General features: G+C 40.4%; 2 protein-coding genes across 7 annotated transcripts; both read right to left on the bottom strand.

The window, feature by feature from the left end:
• Window positions 1–1,061: 1,061 nt before the first annotated feature.
• Window positions 1,062–6,249, bottom strand: LOC117434027 (ligand-dependent nuclear receptor-interacting factor 1-like). Of its 3 annotated transcripts, none has more exons than XM_034911183.2 (4): window positions 6,096–6,249; window positions 2,950–4,056; window positions 2,411–2,572; window positions 1,062–2,039 (listed from the first exon to the last, which is right to left on the bottom strand). In XM_034911183.2, exons 2-4 carry the CDS (start codon window positions 3,724–3,726, stop codon window positions 1,650–1,652), a joined length of 1,329 nt encoding a protein of 442 aa, XP_034767074.2. In that variant the 5' UTR covers window positions 3,727–4,056; window positions 6,096–6,249; the 3' UTR covers window positions 1,062–1,649. The 3 variants fall into 3 exon arrangements, with proteins under 3 accessions (XP_034767074.2, XP_034767076.2, XP_034767077.2); XM_034911185.2 differs by lacking the exon at window positions 6,096–6,249 and adding an exon at window positions 5,465–5,678; XM_034911186.2 differs by lacking the exon at window positions 6,096–6,249 and adding an exon at window positions 5,293–5,398.
• Window positions 6,250–8,167: 1,918 nt separating this feature from the next.
• LOC117964427 (ligand-dependent nuclear receptor-interacting factor 1-like) lies at window positions 8,168–15,146 on the bottom strand. Of its 4 annotated transcripts, XM_034907809.2 has the most exons (6): window positions 14,955–15,146; window positions 14,528–14,636; window positions 14,118–14,327; window positions 11,718–13,155; window positions 11,050–11,322; window positions 8,168–10,575 (listed from the first exon to the last, which is right to left on the bottom strand). In XM_034907809.2, the coding sequence occupies exons 3-6, from the start codon at window positions 14,147–14,149 to the stop codon at window positions 9,889–9,891; spliced, it is 2,430 nt and encodes an 809-aa protein (XP_034763700.2). In that variant the 5' UTR covers window positions 14,150–14,327; window positions 14,528–14,636; window positions 14,955–15,146; the 3' UTR covers window positions 8,168–9,888. The 4 variants fall into 4 exon arrangements, with proteins under 4 accessions (XP_034763700.2, XP_058860813.1, XP_058860811.1 ...); XM_059004830.1 differs by lacking the exon at window positions 14,118–14,327; XM_059004828.1 differs by having other exon boundaries at window positions 14,118–14,636.
• Between the last annotated feature and the right edge of the window lie 416 nt (window positions 15,147–15,562).

Genomic DNA, 15,562 nt, shown 5'->3' on the forward strand with positions numbered 1-15,562 from the left:
TTACATCACACGCAGGATTCCACTGGAAGAACTGGAACACAAGAATGGCGTGATGCGTCTTTGGAATTAAGAACGTCCTTGAAAGAATGACAGGGAGAAAACCTTTCAGCATGGGTTGGCCAGTCCAGGTTAAACAGGTCAAATGAGATAATGAACTATTGCAGGGTCAGGATAGGGTTTAATCAGTTCATTAAACAGTCCCTCTGGGGCAGAAATTTACCTTGAGGAGAGCAAATGCCATTACCAATGGGATAAGCATGTCTCGCATTATTCCAGGGCAAAATCAGGGTCTAGTATGGATGCACAACTGATATGTCATGAAACTTGCATCATTTGCTCAATATGGTTGCAATTTTAGTGTTTTGGTTTTTTTTGTACAGATTTGTGTTTTCATTAACGGTATAATGAACCGTTTATAAAAGTCAACAGACTCTACTGTTACGAAACTAGAAAAGCAATCCTATGAAGAGTGTTTAAAACACCTATAAAACACAAACCATTAGAACAGGACGATAGAGTCGTACAAATCAATGCAATAATGGAATGGGAGAGACGTGCAACACTAAATATTCACAGAGCGCAGTCCCTCTTACAGATCTTCCTTGAGCGGCCAATGTTGTCATGAATGTGTTTGCTGGACTTTGATTTGAAGAAATGGAGAAACACCTGCCATCGATGTGTAGTATATTAAAACATACAAAAGCATATTGAAATAAAAATCAGGTGATCTGCAAGTATAAATATTCCTAAGAGCAGTCTGCATATGCCAGTCAGACCACGACATCCAACATCCAGAGTTGAACGCAGTACTGTATTGAAATGGTCTTCAGCTCTGCAAGAACACTGATCAACCTGCGTCCGCAAAAACACAACAGCAACGTCTCATTTCAATATGAAGGCCAGCCCTGGGGTGAAGCCTTACACCTTTTAAACTGACAACAGAGCTGGAACGTTGCTCCTCTTCTCAATATGAAAAGTATCAGACTTGTAACAGAACCGCTTTCCCCACTGCAAATTCAGATGACAGGGTTCAAAATGAAAACGAGAGAGACAAGCCCAGCTCTTCATAAAGATCCCAATTGGATTTATTTTCAGGTAATTGCATTTAAACCTCCAAGCAACTGACCCCTTTGTCTCATTGAATCTCTGCTACATTCAAATAAAAACCAATTGAAAGGAATAGAGCGTTGATACACGCGAAGGCTGGTACCTGGGAGGTCACATGCAATTCCAGCCTCTAGAAATACCTGGACTGGCTCACAGTGCTATGCAGACAGAGTCTCCATGCGAACACTGTATATACGGGATGTCAGTGGTTCAGTCCGGAACATTGTGCATTAAACTCTGAAATCAGTCTGATTTGTTTTCAAATCAGTAGCAAAACAATACATAGCATATAAATTAAAAAAAAAAAAAACTCATTTGAATTGGCAATCTGTCAATGGCAGTTACAATTGCGGGCCATCCGAAAATCAGTCAAATAGATTTGTCTTAACAGATTTAAAAATAAAGCAACACGAATATCCAACATAAAAAAAAAAAATCTTTACCACTTGTTGAATTTGATTGGTCGACTGACATGAAAGTACAGAAGATGTATAAAACAAATACAAATTGAGAACAAACCAAACGTTTAAAAAACACTGCATCTAAAATGGCTTATTTTTGCGAATGGCCTCCACGGCCGCCTCTCTCTCTTTCAGGAGCTTTCTGATGAGGTTTATCTTTTCGTTTCGTAAGGACGCATCGAAATCAAACTCCTCGCTGTAGCCTGGGCTGGTGTGCACGGTGCCAGTCAGAGAGAAGGACTCAGCCAGTCTCGCAGGCCAGGCGCTGGAGTCCACTCCAGGGGACCTAACCGAACTCTCCTCCTGCTCTGGGGCAGAGGTCTCGGGGCTGGGCTGGCTGCTGGCCTGCCTGTGCGAGACCAGCTTCAGCCTCTTGGGACTAGGTTCCCAAGAACTGTCTCGACTGTCCACGGAAACCGACTTCTCATCCTCTGAGCTGCTGTTACTCTCCGGCCTCCCTGTGTCTGCGACCTGCGTTTAAGAGAGTTTTAAAAACAAGTTACTGCGTGCTGCTGTAGCAGTGCCCTCTCTTGGTAATTAATGGCATTGCATGTAAATTTGTTTGTTTGGAATGTCTAGATATTTAAAAGAGAACACAATAGGGTCATGTGACCAACCACATCATTTACCCAGATTAAAAGCAAAAAAAAAATTAAAAAGCAACCAACAGTAGTGTACCCACTGTTTGCTTGAGAAAAAATAAATCAACAATTTGATACCTTTTTAGCGTAGTTAGTGGGCCAGCATTATTTAGCATGAAATGGGATGCAAATATGAATTGAAGGAGATTGGAAAAATTGTACATCAAAAAATAAAAGTAACTTTAAAATAAATAAAAGTACCTCTTCCTCTCTCTCTGTTGTGCAGTAGTTCTTCTCAGCCCATTCTTCACACTGTTTCACTGGGATTCGGAGCTCCCGTTTGATCCCGAACAGCTTCAGAAACTCACGGTCACTTCTGGCAGCAGGACGGCTAATCAAACCTCCAGCCACGCTGGGTTCATCCTGCAAACAAAGAAAAGAAACTTGTGCTTCAGTTAGGAGCAAAAACTCTACAGCACTGACCCCTGGTGGCTTGCGGCCATAACAACAAGGGGGCAACTAATACTGAACCTCCAGAAAGCAAGGCACTTTACAATACACTAGAAAAATCCCCTTTACTTGGATCTCAGTGTTATGCTCCCAGAGGTAATCATCATTTCCACACGCAGGAAGGCAGGGACATGACATTTTAAATCCATATTATATAAACATACATTTTTTTTTAAATGTCTATTTTTTATTCATTTAGAATGCCCACTTACTTAACCCCAGTTTATAGCAGTAACTATTTTTTTTTTGTTCTTGGTAGGCAGGTGGCTGGTGCCACCCACAGTACACACCCGTGGAAATGGACGTGGCTGGAATTGTTCTTGAAACCTTGCTTGTCTTTGCACCGGAGTGGAATGTTCTGTGGAGTTTCCTGCAGCAGGTTGGGACTCTGGAGAAACAGGACTGTCTTGCTGATGCTGCTGGGTAGTCTTAGCCTGGGCTGGCTCTTCTGCTGGGATCACACCCTCCACTTCTGCTCTGCTCCTCTTCTGTTTCTTCTTGATAATGAGGTACACCCTGCGGTAGATTATAATAGAGTGGTCTTTAATCTTGAAGATCCCGCTGTCGGGGAGCGTTGCGGGGCTGCACATCCTCAGGAGGTCTTCCAGAATTCCCTCTGTATCGGAGTGCTGGTGGTCCATGAAGGATTTCAAGACCCTGAAAGCCACCACGTTGGAGGATTTTACAGGCACCCAGCACTTGTACGCCTCTTGCTGGCTTCCATTAACCCCTGGACTCTCGTTCCAGTCCGGTGATTTGAGACGGTCGGTTTCCAAGGCACTGGCTGGTGGGGATTCTGAATCAGACGCTTGGTTTTGAACGGGAGGACAGTTTTCCCATTTCCAGGCCTCCGTAGCTGTCACGGGCGAAATGCAGATCACAGACGGCGAGTCTGAAGTCTCTCTTTGCTTGGGGGTCCCTACAGGATTCAGCATGGACATTTTTTTAAGGAACAGAGGTGGCAAGGATCTCAATGGGATCGATTTGAGTTCCGCTTCAGCTGGGATTTCAATGTGCAGTTTGCCGAACAGAAGCGAGCCCCCCCGGATTATCGGGGAAGCAGGCATGTTTCTGGCTCTCTGAAAAACAGCGCTAGGATCCAAAGTGATAGCAGATGGTTTATTGTTTTTACTGTGCAGAACAGGATTTCCTCAGTGCTCAAGCTTTACTTGTAAACAGGCACTCGATCAGCCATTTCCCCTCCATCATGTAAGATACAGGTAGGCTTTATTCAAATCAGTTTTTTTTTTTTTTTTTTTTTTTACTGCACCACAAAGCAAAGTGCAATAACGTCAAACAGTTAAAGGCTGAGGCATCAATCTGGGAATCTGACTTTAGCGTTCCAGGCAAAGTAAACCAATCGATTTTATAATCCCTCCAGACTGTTTGATAACGCACTGAAAAAGAAAACAAAAGAAAATGAACAGTTGTGGTTTTCTACACACAAAAGCAACTCCTTATTCTAGTTGCTCTTTTTAGTGTATAGTTTTACTGCCTCATTAAAACCACTCATTTCCCGCAGCCTTCAAAACTGCTCACATCACCCCCATTCTGAAGAAACCTTCTCTTGACCCTTCTGCCCAGAACTATCGCCCTGTCTCTCTCCTCTTGTTCCTCTCTCAAACTCTCGAGCGAGCTGTCCACTGCCAGCTGGCATCGCTCTCAACAGAGCACTCTCTGCTTGACCCACTTCAATCCAGGTTCTGCCCTGCACACTCCACGCAAAATGCCCTACTCTCTGCAACGGACTCTCAGCACCAGCTGTAGATATAAATTCTCATAATCCTAACTTGTTGACTCTTATTTCAAATTGTACTTTAGTAGTATAATCTGCACTTACTATAAAACTAAATAAAAATACTAAAACTGATAGAAGAATATTCTCAACATAGTACTTTACGTAACAGCTGAAGCATAAAAACGCATGTTTAGATAATGGTTATGTTGATCTTACATTTTAAACCCTATTTGTCCTGCACAATAAATTCAAATTTAGAATTACCAGCCCACACCACCTTTATCATCACAGCGCATCATTAACAAAGATCACAGGTGGGCAAAGTTGTCTCTTAATTGTTTAATGAACCAATTAAATTCTCAGCGGAGGCCCCAACACAGTTAATTAAATTCAGGTACAGAAGTGGGCACCCCCTATACTGAAAGGTGCATTCAGTTTAGATTTCTCTTTTTGCATTTACTGTAGCTTTTTTGCACAGTAGCACCCTCTACAGTCGGCTAGTCAGTGTAAACAGGAACTTGAGGTGGAAGTCTTGTAAAAAGCCGAGGTCTAATTTACTGCTACATAGCATATTGCTTCTATATTTGAAAATTACTTTGTTCCCCAGGGGCTACCGTTTATTAAGACAATGAAATATAGAACAAACCTATGTATCTGATAAACATCTTAAAACACACCCACAGCCTTGAACAACAGTATTTATGTACCGAATACAGAAACTGGTATAGCAGTATAGAGACTGTATGTCTCTTATTTTGTATTGGTTAAACCAAAGCAGTTCTTCGTGAGCATAACACAGCATCAACAAATACGTGCTGCTATCCAGCTCGTTTTATAAACGGCAGCAGATACGAGTCACATTGCGTTAAAATTAAAACACACATATATAAAATACCAGATTACTCGAACCCCTCAGGAGGTAGCAACCGGCTTCTTCCGCTCTCGAACGCCTTTCTTCCCGGTTATTTTTAACCGGTATGTTCTGCTTTAGTCCACAACTACTTATTTTTAAAAATTACATCGTCCCCTCTTAAAAAAAAAAAAAGCTGCACCTCTAGAGAACAGACCTTTAACCCTTGAACTTGCCAGTTCTATACGACCACCTTCTTGAACACTCCCTTTTGGTTTCGGCTATATTCACTTATGACGCATGGCTAGGTACAACTAGTCTATCAATACAGCGCGCTGGCGAGTCACTTCTCCCTGTCCTCATGTGACAGTACATTATTATAGATAAACGGTGCATCAAACACTACAACAGCGTCACCCGACTACAGGAAACCCCCAAACAAGCATAGAGGAATCCCCCAGTGCTAACTCACACATGCGCTCAACAGGAGCGAATAAACTTGACAAATCTGCAATATCTATTTTCAGGATCGCTTGGCACCTGGTGCGTGCTAATTAATCGAGTCTTTTCGATTCATAAAATTATATATATATCTCCACAATTTACTTGACTGAAGGTCTGCAACTGAGTTGGTTACGTAAACGACACTGTTAAGGCAGAGGACAGACATTTCTGTACACGTCGATACACGTGAATCAACGTATTATCATCGTTATTATTAATTATTTCTTAGCAGACGCGCTTATTAAGAGCAGCAACTATAAACTGCGTCCTTCCGCACAAACACATCACTTTCACGTGTGCATCAAGAGTACATCCTAGTTTTGCTTATTGAACACAAACATTACCTGTATTTTAGGAAAGCGGTAACAATGCCTTATTACAGTGTGAGTATGAGTTGTTTCCGGGGCATCCCACAAACATGCATTCAAAAAAAAATAAAGAAATAAAAACCTTTATAGCCTCGTATTCCAGTAGGGCTCGCCAGCAATGGCGTAGCTGCTCTCTCATTGGCTCAAATCTCAACTCTGACCTTTTTCTTCAACCAGTGTGAGACAAGTTCCTGAGGGCATGACCCGGTTTCCCCGCCCCCAAGTACAAGCCCCCCAAGTTCAATCGCCATGATTATTATAACTAATAACGGATTAACAAGTCTAGCTGGCATTTAGTGAGTAAAAAAAGCTTTTGATGCAATGTCTTGGCTTTGTAGTCTCAAACGTGTTAGAAAACACATGCGTTCTTCATTTACTGCAGCTGGGTTGTGTCACGTCTTTCTGATCATTTAAAACCACCACCAATAATAATAATAATAATAATAATAATAATAATAATAATAATAATAATAATAATAATAATAGATTCTAAAATATTTGAGCTCACTGTGTTACAGTGAGACAGGTTTGGAAACCAGACAATTATTGAAATAGTTTATTAACCTGTAACACACCACATTCGTTTTACAGTCTATATATTTTTGGGAGTGGTAAAAGTGAATCATAATATGCTACTAATTATTTGATCAATCAAGTCGTTTGTTTAATTGTGATCTAAGGATGCTCATGAAACATTATGCCATTTTCCATGTATCCAGGTCTCCAAGGCTCCCTTCGTCGATCATTAAAACTGTCAATAGCATTCTGTAAACCTCAGCACGATGATTTTGAAGCACTGTACCTAACAAGTGATGCCTTTATCAAACGAGTTGTTGCTTTACAGATTCATCATACACTGGTAAGCATTCTTTTGCATGATCAGCATTCTGACATGGCCTACCCTTCCAAAGAGCTGACATTAGTTCATGTTGCTTATGTTTTCACCTTTCCATTGAATTGGGTAATTGATTCATAATTGATTGTTGTTGAGGATCTGGCTACAACTTTCGCATTGACACGAAACATGAGGTCTGTGCACATGATCGGTTCAAGGGACCACCAAACGATGTTCTGTGTGTATGTGTTCATCACACCAAGTTAGGAGAAGTCATAATTGTAGGAACCTTGGAACACAGTATTATGCATTATTAAGCTTTGAAATGAGATGAAATAACTTAATTTAGCACACACTCAAAATGCTCATTTGTACACACTTCTACCAACTTTTTAAAATCACGTCATGTATTTTACTGCTTGGAAACATGTATCTGTTCATCCATAGAGAAAGGTAACCTGTGCCTCCTCATGCAGAGTGCCCATCCACCCCTGTAAGATCTCTGCATCGAAGATGGAGGTGGAAAAGCCGACCACTAAATAAGTTGGGAACTTGCTTACCAATTACTTAGGAATGTGTTTTTATTATTAAAGGCAGTGTTATTAATCTCTTAAATATCTCAAATTGCCTTTTCACATGCTCCATCTGCTTCTTTAGTAGTTTTGTTGCATTATTTCCATGTTGTAAAAACGGGTCCTTTAGCGGTAGCTGTGGCTGTCTTATATTTTATTATCACTACCGTTTAGTGGTTGGATTGCAATGCTGGAAACTGCAGTACCACCGGAAGACCTTCAAAAGAGCTAGACGGATTTAACTTCCCAAGGATCTTCTTTCTTCCCAAGGATCCTTAGACCCATCGATAGGTCAGACTTGGATATCGCAGTGTTAACTTTGCTAAGGCGAGATGGTCTTAGTTTTGTTGATGGGTGTTTAGAGTTCGATTCAGGGCTGCCATGACCCTTGGTGTACAAGAAAGAAAATAACCGGCTCTTCATCTGCCAATGATATGAAAATACAAACCAGCTTTTTAAACGCCAGCCTGGCCCGGCCCCTTACAAGCTGTCAAGGTTACACAATTCCCACTTCAGGGCTGATTTCTAATGATGACTCTCCCTAATGGATAGAGTCCAAGCACAATAAACAAGGAGTGCAGCACCTGGATATGACTGGCATTCCTCACTTCTGTTAAACCACGCACATCACGAAGCACAGCAGCATTTTTCAAGATTTTAATACAGATGCCTGTTAAATCAGCAAAACAACATTCTTACAGTTTTGTACCGAACATATTTAAAAAAAAGCTCCTCCTCAACGGCTTCTCCCTTTGCAGAATCAGTGGCAGGACAGAAGAGTCGCCACGCTACAGTTCATAGTTTTGATGAGTTCATCTGTTCCAAATTTCTCTCAAGGATCCTTGATGAGATGCCACTACTTTATATGCAGTTGATTATCTGGGTGGAATAATGATGGTGACACCTTTAATTGTATTCAGCACATCACCTTATCACCTTTACCAACTAATTCAAGGATCTCGCGCTACAGATCATCCCTGGAAAGATGGGGTGCACCTCAATCAAGACCGTCATATGAAACAGCCTGGTTTGCAGTGCTCAACCCATCACTTTACATTCAAAAATGTTTTTATGCACTCTTGAAAATTAACCATCTGTTATAACATTTTCCCTACAAAGAAACAGTCAAGTTTTCAAAATATAAACCAACAACAGACAAAATTATTCCAGAACCAGCATTTTTTTTTTTTTTTTAAAGTTTGAAATAAATAAATAAATAAATAAAACTAAATTTAAATCTACTGCCCACCTGCAAAGCAAGGTAACTTTTTTTAAATTTATAGAGGGCCAATCAAAACCATTTCACCGCTTCCTCTGTAAAGAAGCCCATTTTATTCATTAGCCTATGTCACCCATACATGACACCTCAGCTGTAAATGGTTCGGACTGCATTGCTTTGAATACAACACTTCATAAGGCTCAGAAAGAATAGAATAATGCATATTTTGTGTATACATATAAACAAACATTATGCAAATACAGAACTTCTGCATCTGTAGCAACATATTGTTCTAAAGCAAGCACTCTGCACTGTGACGCATTCCATTTAAATGCAGAAACAAGCTACAGCTACTTGCCAGGAACGTCCCATCCTTCTTTTGAGAAGCGTCTTTTTCTAAACTAATAAGTCTGGATTCCCTGGCAATTGTAATATTGTCATTTTCCATGACACAGCAAAAAAAAAAAAAAAAAAAAGACAACTTCTGTTTATACTCACTTCTGAGCAAGGAAAAAAATAAAGATTTTGTTCAATAGGTTTTGGTTTTTTCCTTGTATTTTCTACTTCAGTTTGGTCCATGCAAATATTACAAGGCTTCACTGTAGCCTCAGTTTTTAGCTGCAATCAGGCCCTGTGATGTACTACTAAAAGAACCAAAAGATCTTCAGCAACAAATAGGGAGCTAGCAGTAATGAGGATAATGCTAATAATAGGGGCGATTGATTTTAAAGTCTTGGAAGTGTTCTGTGTGATTGAAGGAACACATTATATACACAAATAACACTGCATTTAACTCTTAGGAACCATGCATTCAAACTGAGCCCCTTTTCCATTTCACTCTGCATCTTGTAGGTAGTGTGACAAGGCTGTGAAACACTGTGTAACTGATTGATTTAGAAACAATTACAAGGCAAATAAATACAGCTGTTTATATGCTTTTGTTTAAATATTAAATGATAAACTGAAATGATATCTTTAACATTAAATGCAGATGTATTGTATATATGTATGTATTGTATGTTTGTTGCTAATAAAATGGAACTGCACATTTTTTGGAATATTACTACTACAAAAAAAAATTAAATTAAAAAAGACAGACACAAATCAATATAAATACATGTACGGCAATTGTTTTGATCAGCTTCATGGCACACGTCTCTTACTCCTAATCAATTCAAGAGCTGCTTCCTGCTGCTTTAACATATCTTTTAACCTTTTGATTTTTTCATCTCGGACAACTTCATCAAACTCCACTGGAGCCTCAGCTAAGCTGTGCTGGTCTGTACTGGTGCAAGCAGCCTCCATTAAGCAGTGCTGGTCTGTACTGGTGCCAGCAGCCTCCACTAAGCAGTGCTGGTCTGTACTGGTGCCAGCTGCCTCCACTAAGCAGTGCTGGTCTGTACTGGTGCCAGCAGCCTCCACTAAGCAGTGCTGGTCTGTACTGGTGCAAGCAGCCTCCATTAAGCAGTGCTGGTCTGTACTGGTGCCAGCAGCCTCCACTAAGCAGTGCTGGTCTGTACTGGTGCCAGCAGCCTTCCCAACGTGTTGCTCACAAGCTGCTTGGCTGCAGAGCTGCTGAGATACGGTACCGAGGGTGTCTGAGCAGGATGGCACTGCCTCTTCTGTTTCCATCATGCCTGTGCTTGGGTTTGCCGTTGGCAGCGATAGGGAAGGCGGTTCTGGTGTAGATGTAATGGGACTTTGTGCGGTACAGTCGGCTTCACAGTTTCTTTCTGGACTCTCTACTCTGCTCTTCTTTGTGCTTGGAGGGCTGCTTTCACTTTTTCTTTTTTGTGGTGCAGGTTTGCCTTCGTCCACTTTTACTTCAACCTAGAAAATATTGAATTTGGTAAAAAAAAAAAAGGCAAGAGTTGTAAAGACAACCTACAAACATTGAATAACTATATTGTTACAGAAAGTGACAGTTTTCAGAATGGTCAAGTGGTTCCCAAGAAATAGCTTGTAAATTTGACATCGCAATTTGAATCAGACTTGGGGAAATCCTTATAAAGATATGGGGGTGTATGTGAAATTACATCGTGCAAAATAACCCATCGTCTTGATTACCCCAACAGCGTCATTTTCCAATGGCAGATCATTTTTACTGTGGGACTGCCAGCTGGACACCTCACATTTCGGATTGTAGGAACCATATATATTAGCATAGCAAAGCAATCGTTGGATTGTATCCTTCATGTTCAACATAACTTCACGCCAGACTACACTTGAATTTGGTTGCATTACGCTTTTTTCAAGACAAAAACCAAATGCATGGATTAATATTAAAATGAATAAAGTCCATACCGTCGCTGGAGCGCTCTTCTTAGTTCTGATTATAGCGTTTGACTCCTGAATTAATTTCCTGATCCCTTCCAGAGGGCACCTGCTTGTAGACGCGACTGACGAGATCGCTTCTGCTGAGGTTGTTGTTAACATTTGGGGTTGAATTTTTTCTAAGCAGATTCGAACATCGGAAGTGATTTCAAACCTCTTCCTTAGCTGGCTATCACTTTCACGTTGACAGCTTTTGTCTTCCAAAACATCTGCACTATTTCCTTGAACTGGACCTGTAGAGCTCTAGAGAGTAAAAAAACAAAAAAACAAACAAGGGAACAACTTTTTTATTCTCAACATATTTGCATAAATTAATAAGGCTATGTTACTAAATAAAGTTCCTTAAAATTCCAAATAATAACACAACATACCAGAGAAGATGGAAGACTAGGAGAATTAAAGATCAAACATCTAGTAACTAAACAGTACAACATCAAACACAGCAGCTGCCTTAGTTGTTGCAGTATCTGGAAGACAGCTTGCACTATGACATTCTTCTCATGTTTCTGTAAGTCCTGAAACTCCAAGCCACCTTGAGACGCATCTTGTTTGAGCAAATCATATACCTGAACAGAACACCAACTACAACAGCTGCCATGTCCTAGAGAAATAAAAATGAAGGATTCTAAAACCGTTACCTTTTTGGGTTCATCATCTTTAATGGTCAGTATTTCTGGAACGGATCCGCCTTCAACGTTTGCTACAGGGAGCTTTTTTGGCTTTATATAGGAGACAAATATCACATCAGGCTTTGAATAGCCAACCTCCTGAACCTCGCTGCTTAAATCATCTGCATCATCTGTTATTATGATTGGCGTGGTGTCGTCCCTACGGGCACTTCCTGGAACTACAGCTCCTGACGTTGCTGAACGCAGGCTTTGGGTCGAGACGATTTCAAAATCTACGTCAGCGTGTTTAACACAATCAGTGCTCTGCGACGTCTCCTTGTTGATCCTCTGGGCAGCTTCGTTAGCGTCCTGTTTTTGAACTGGTGGTACAGTTAATTCAGGGCTTTGCTTGGCCAGAAAGAAGACTTTCCCATTGCACATGACCAAAGCGTTGTCTTTTCCCGAAGAGATTTGGGACTGGCTTTCTTGGGAAACGGCTGGCGGTGGGGCAGCGTGTTCCGCACTCTTTTCAATACTTTTAAAGATGTTTGTAGACATGCTGTTTTTGTTGGGCTTGTTGACAGGAACAATGTACGGTGCTGGAGAATCTGGGTATTCTTCCACTACCCATTTGATTGGTTTCCCTTGACTCTGATTATTTGAGCTACAAAACCTAGAAGGTCCTGATGGCCCCTTAACAGGGGTAGTCTTTACAGACTGTTGTGTGGTCTTCAGGTTTGGGCTCTGTGACTCAGCTGTAGGTGATGGATGAATGGTTGGCTTGGTAGTTGCCATTCTAACAGTGTTCACTGGCGTCACATACAGAACAGTGTGTAAATTTGTTTTAGGTTCAGGCGTTCCTGAGCCGCTACTGACAGATGTAGCATGTATTTTCTGCTGAATGACTGGTGGCAGTGCACTTGCTGGTACGGTCTTCACTTTTGCATTAACAGGAATCTGGAGGAGATGTCCGTTGGGAAACACCGATGACTTCAATGTGATAGGCAGATGTTTTGGATTAAACGTAGAAAACGTGCCCTCAGAATTGACCATACTTGTTGGTACCAAAACCAGGTTCTGATTCTGTCTGGGCAGAACTGGACCCGGGGAAACTTGAACCGAAGAACTTGTCGATGGCAAAGTACCATTTCCCTCGACTGGCCTTCTCCCCATATGGTTTAGCGTAACTGGTCCATTTGAAGGACTTTTAATAATGTATTTTATTTGACTCGTTTGCTGTAGAATGGGCAGCTGGCTTTGAGAAATGTCAGTTGTGGTGAAGCGGATATTTGTCGGCGTGACAACTCTAGCAGGTTCGACAACAGCCTGCTTGTAACTGCTTGCTGCATTAGTACTTGTAACAGATCGAATGTATTTTCCATCGGCTTTCTGAACCGGAATAAGTTTTAAGATATTTTTTCCATCTGCACCCACAGCAGGCAATACCTGATACATGCCACCAGCAATGCTACAAGGAAATTAAAACAAAAATAAGAATCAATCAATTAAGGCAACATTTGCATTCTTTCCATGTCTGTAATGTTTTAAAAATAAATACTAAAATGTAGCTCAATTCAACAGTTTGTCTGTTAGTTTATTAACATAGACTCTGCCTATTGCTTTTCTCTTAGTTAATTTCATATGTTGATGCATGTAATAAGTAATACACATTTATTTAATGATTGATTCATATTGTGTCTGATGGTCAACTCCGTCTTCAGGAGCTCTTCAGTTAAGAGAACACTTTGCTTGCTTCCCGAGGGGTGTTCTCTTAGGCGGAGATTACTGTACTATGCATAGGGTAAATATTTAATAGTATCATCAATCATCCAACCACTGCCTACGTCTTGTCATTATCACCAAAAAACAGTTTACTGCTGCCTGTGACTAAAGGGTTAAAGGACTAGGCTCCCACCACTACGATTTATATACCAACACAAAATATTTCATAACCAAAATCTAGACTTTACCAAACATTACATTACTATCCAGATTGGTTTGTTTGCAGCCTCTAAAGATCAGTGCTATCACAAGGGATCAGAATGCGTAAATATAATGGTAACTCTACACAGCATACCCGGTTATATACCTCGACATAATATGAATGTAATAATATGCATTACAATATAAAACATTCATTTCAAAACGTGAAATCGTCAGCCGTTGATCACTAAAATATTGCATTTCATTTATCCTTCAATGAGAAAATTGTCTTTTGGCCTTCAAATGATTGGGCTAAAAAATACTGACCAACAGCACGCCTCTAACTCATAATATTCAACATGGAGGTGAAATTGTTGGTCTGTACTGACAGTGTCTACAGCAACACGGTCAAAAAATGAAGACTTTACCGTAGAAGTTGGTGGCTCTAACTATACAACATACAATAACATTACCAAAAAACACTCCTGGAAAATATTAATACCTTACCTTTGGATTGATATTTGCTTTATGTTATTCATATCTGCCAAATAATCCTCAACGTGATTTCAATGCAAGTACTCCTCTTGTAATAATAACAGTTCAATTGAGACGCTGGGTTATTTGGGGGGGTGGGGGGTACGCAGTTATGAATACTTATAAATATATATTAATGTAGTTCTTCTTAGGGTATATCGCAATGTATTGCAACAGAAGACCCTAAAAGCAAAAGAAAACGTTAGATATATTGGCAACTCATTTGCGTAACATCCGTTCTTCGTTTCAGGGTTTCAAGCAGCCTAGAGGGACTTGTCCCATCTTCTGCTGGTACGCTACAGAAAACGTGTTTTTATTTGAGCGCTTCGCTCCCACACAGCTAGTGTGCGAGTCCGCTTCTGAGCTGCAGTACCGCGACTCACCGGCGCTGCTCGGGAGGAGAAGGGACAACTCTGTGAAAATGGAGGATGTCCGCCTCCGAAGCACAGACCTGATATTAACTCCCAGTTAATACGCCGTCGCTGAAACTCACTGTAAAAGAATAAAACATGACAAGGCGGTGTTATTGCTGGAGCTACAACCACTAACGAGACACACACACACCTACCACAAAGAAATGCTCTTCTGTCTTCCAATATTTATTAAAAACATATGTAAATATATATTGGGAAAAAAGACGCCATATTGGACAAAAAAAGACAGAGAAACGTAGCGGTTATTTTGAATAACTGACTAAATAAGGGCCTGTATAATATTTCAGTGTTATACAGGCATCTCAGTGTTGGGTATGTCTGTTTGTTTATCAAGAAAACAGAGCCCCCGTACCTGCTTTAGTATGTAAATACTCACCTCTTACATATCACAGATTGGACCCACTATGCAACTGCAATTAATATTTTATTGGACAATGGAAACCTTTTTGCTCAGCACGATTGGTCCGATTTCTACCACCAGGAGCCAACTGTCCAATAATATTCAACTTCTACAAACCCCATTTTACATGGTCTGCTTGCCCCGGATGAAATACTAAACAAAAAAACTCAACTTCCTGTCCAGGAACCATTTACTTCCTGTGTCAGAGAGAGTGATGGTAGAATTTGGAGAGTAGAAATGGAGACATCTAACGACCAGAAAGTGAACTGCAGGCTCACAGGGTAAAGCATTTCAACCACGGTTGCTTAGTGATAAACTAACAAATAAATAAAAATAAGAAACGTGTCATCGAAATACAATAAAACCACAGAGACCCACAGTAAGATCTACTGAAAGTAATCATATATATAATCTCTGAATAGTGATTAAACATGCTGCTGATACTATTAATGTTCAGTGTTTTTATGTTCCTTACCAAAGCAACCATACAAATAAAAGACCATATCATAAATATATACAATTTAAATTAAAACAAGTGTCTGTTTTTATTTATTATCCTCTTTTAAACAAATCAGATATGTAAC

This window comes from Acipenser ruthenus, chromosome 30 (assembly GCF_902713425.1).
Source record: "Acipenser ruthenus chromosome 30, fAciRut3.2 maternal haplotype, whole genome shotgun sequence".
Lineage (NCBI taxonomy): Eukaryota > Metazoa > Chordata > Actinopteri > Acipenseriformes > Acipenseridae > Acipenser > Acipenser ruthenus.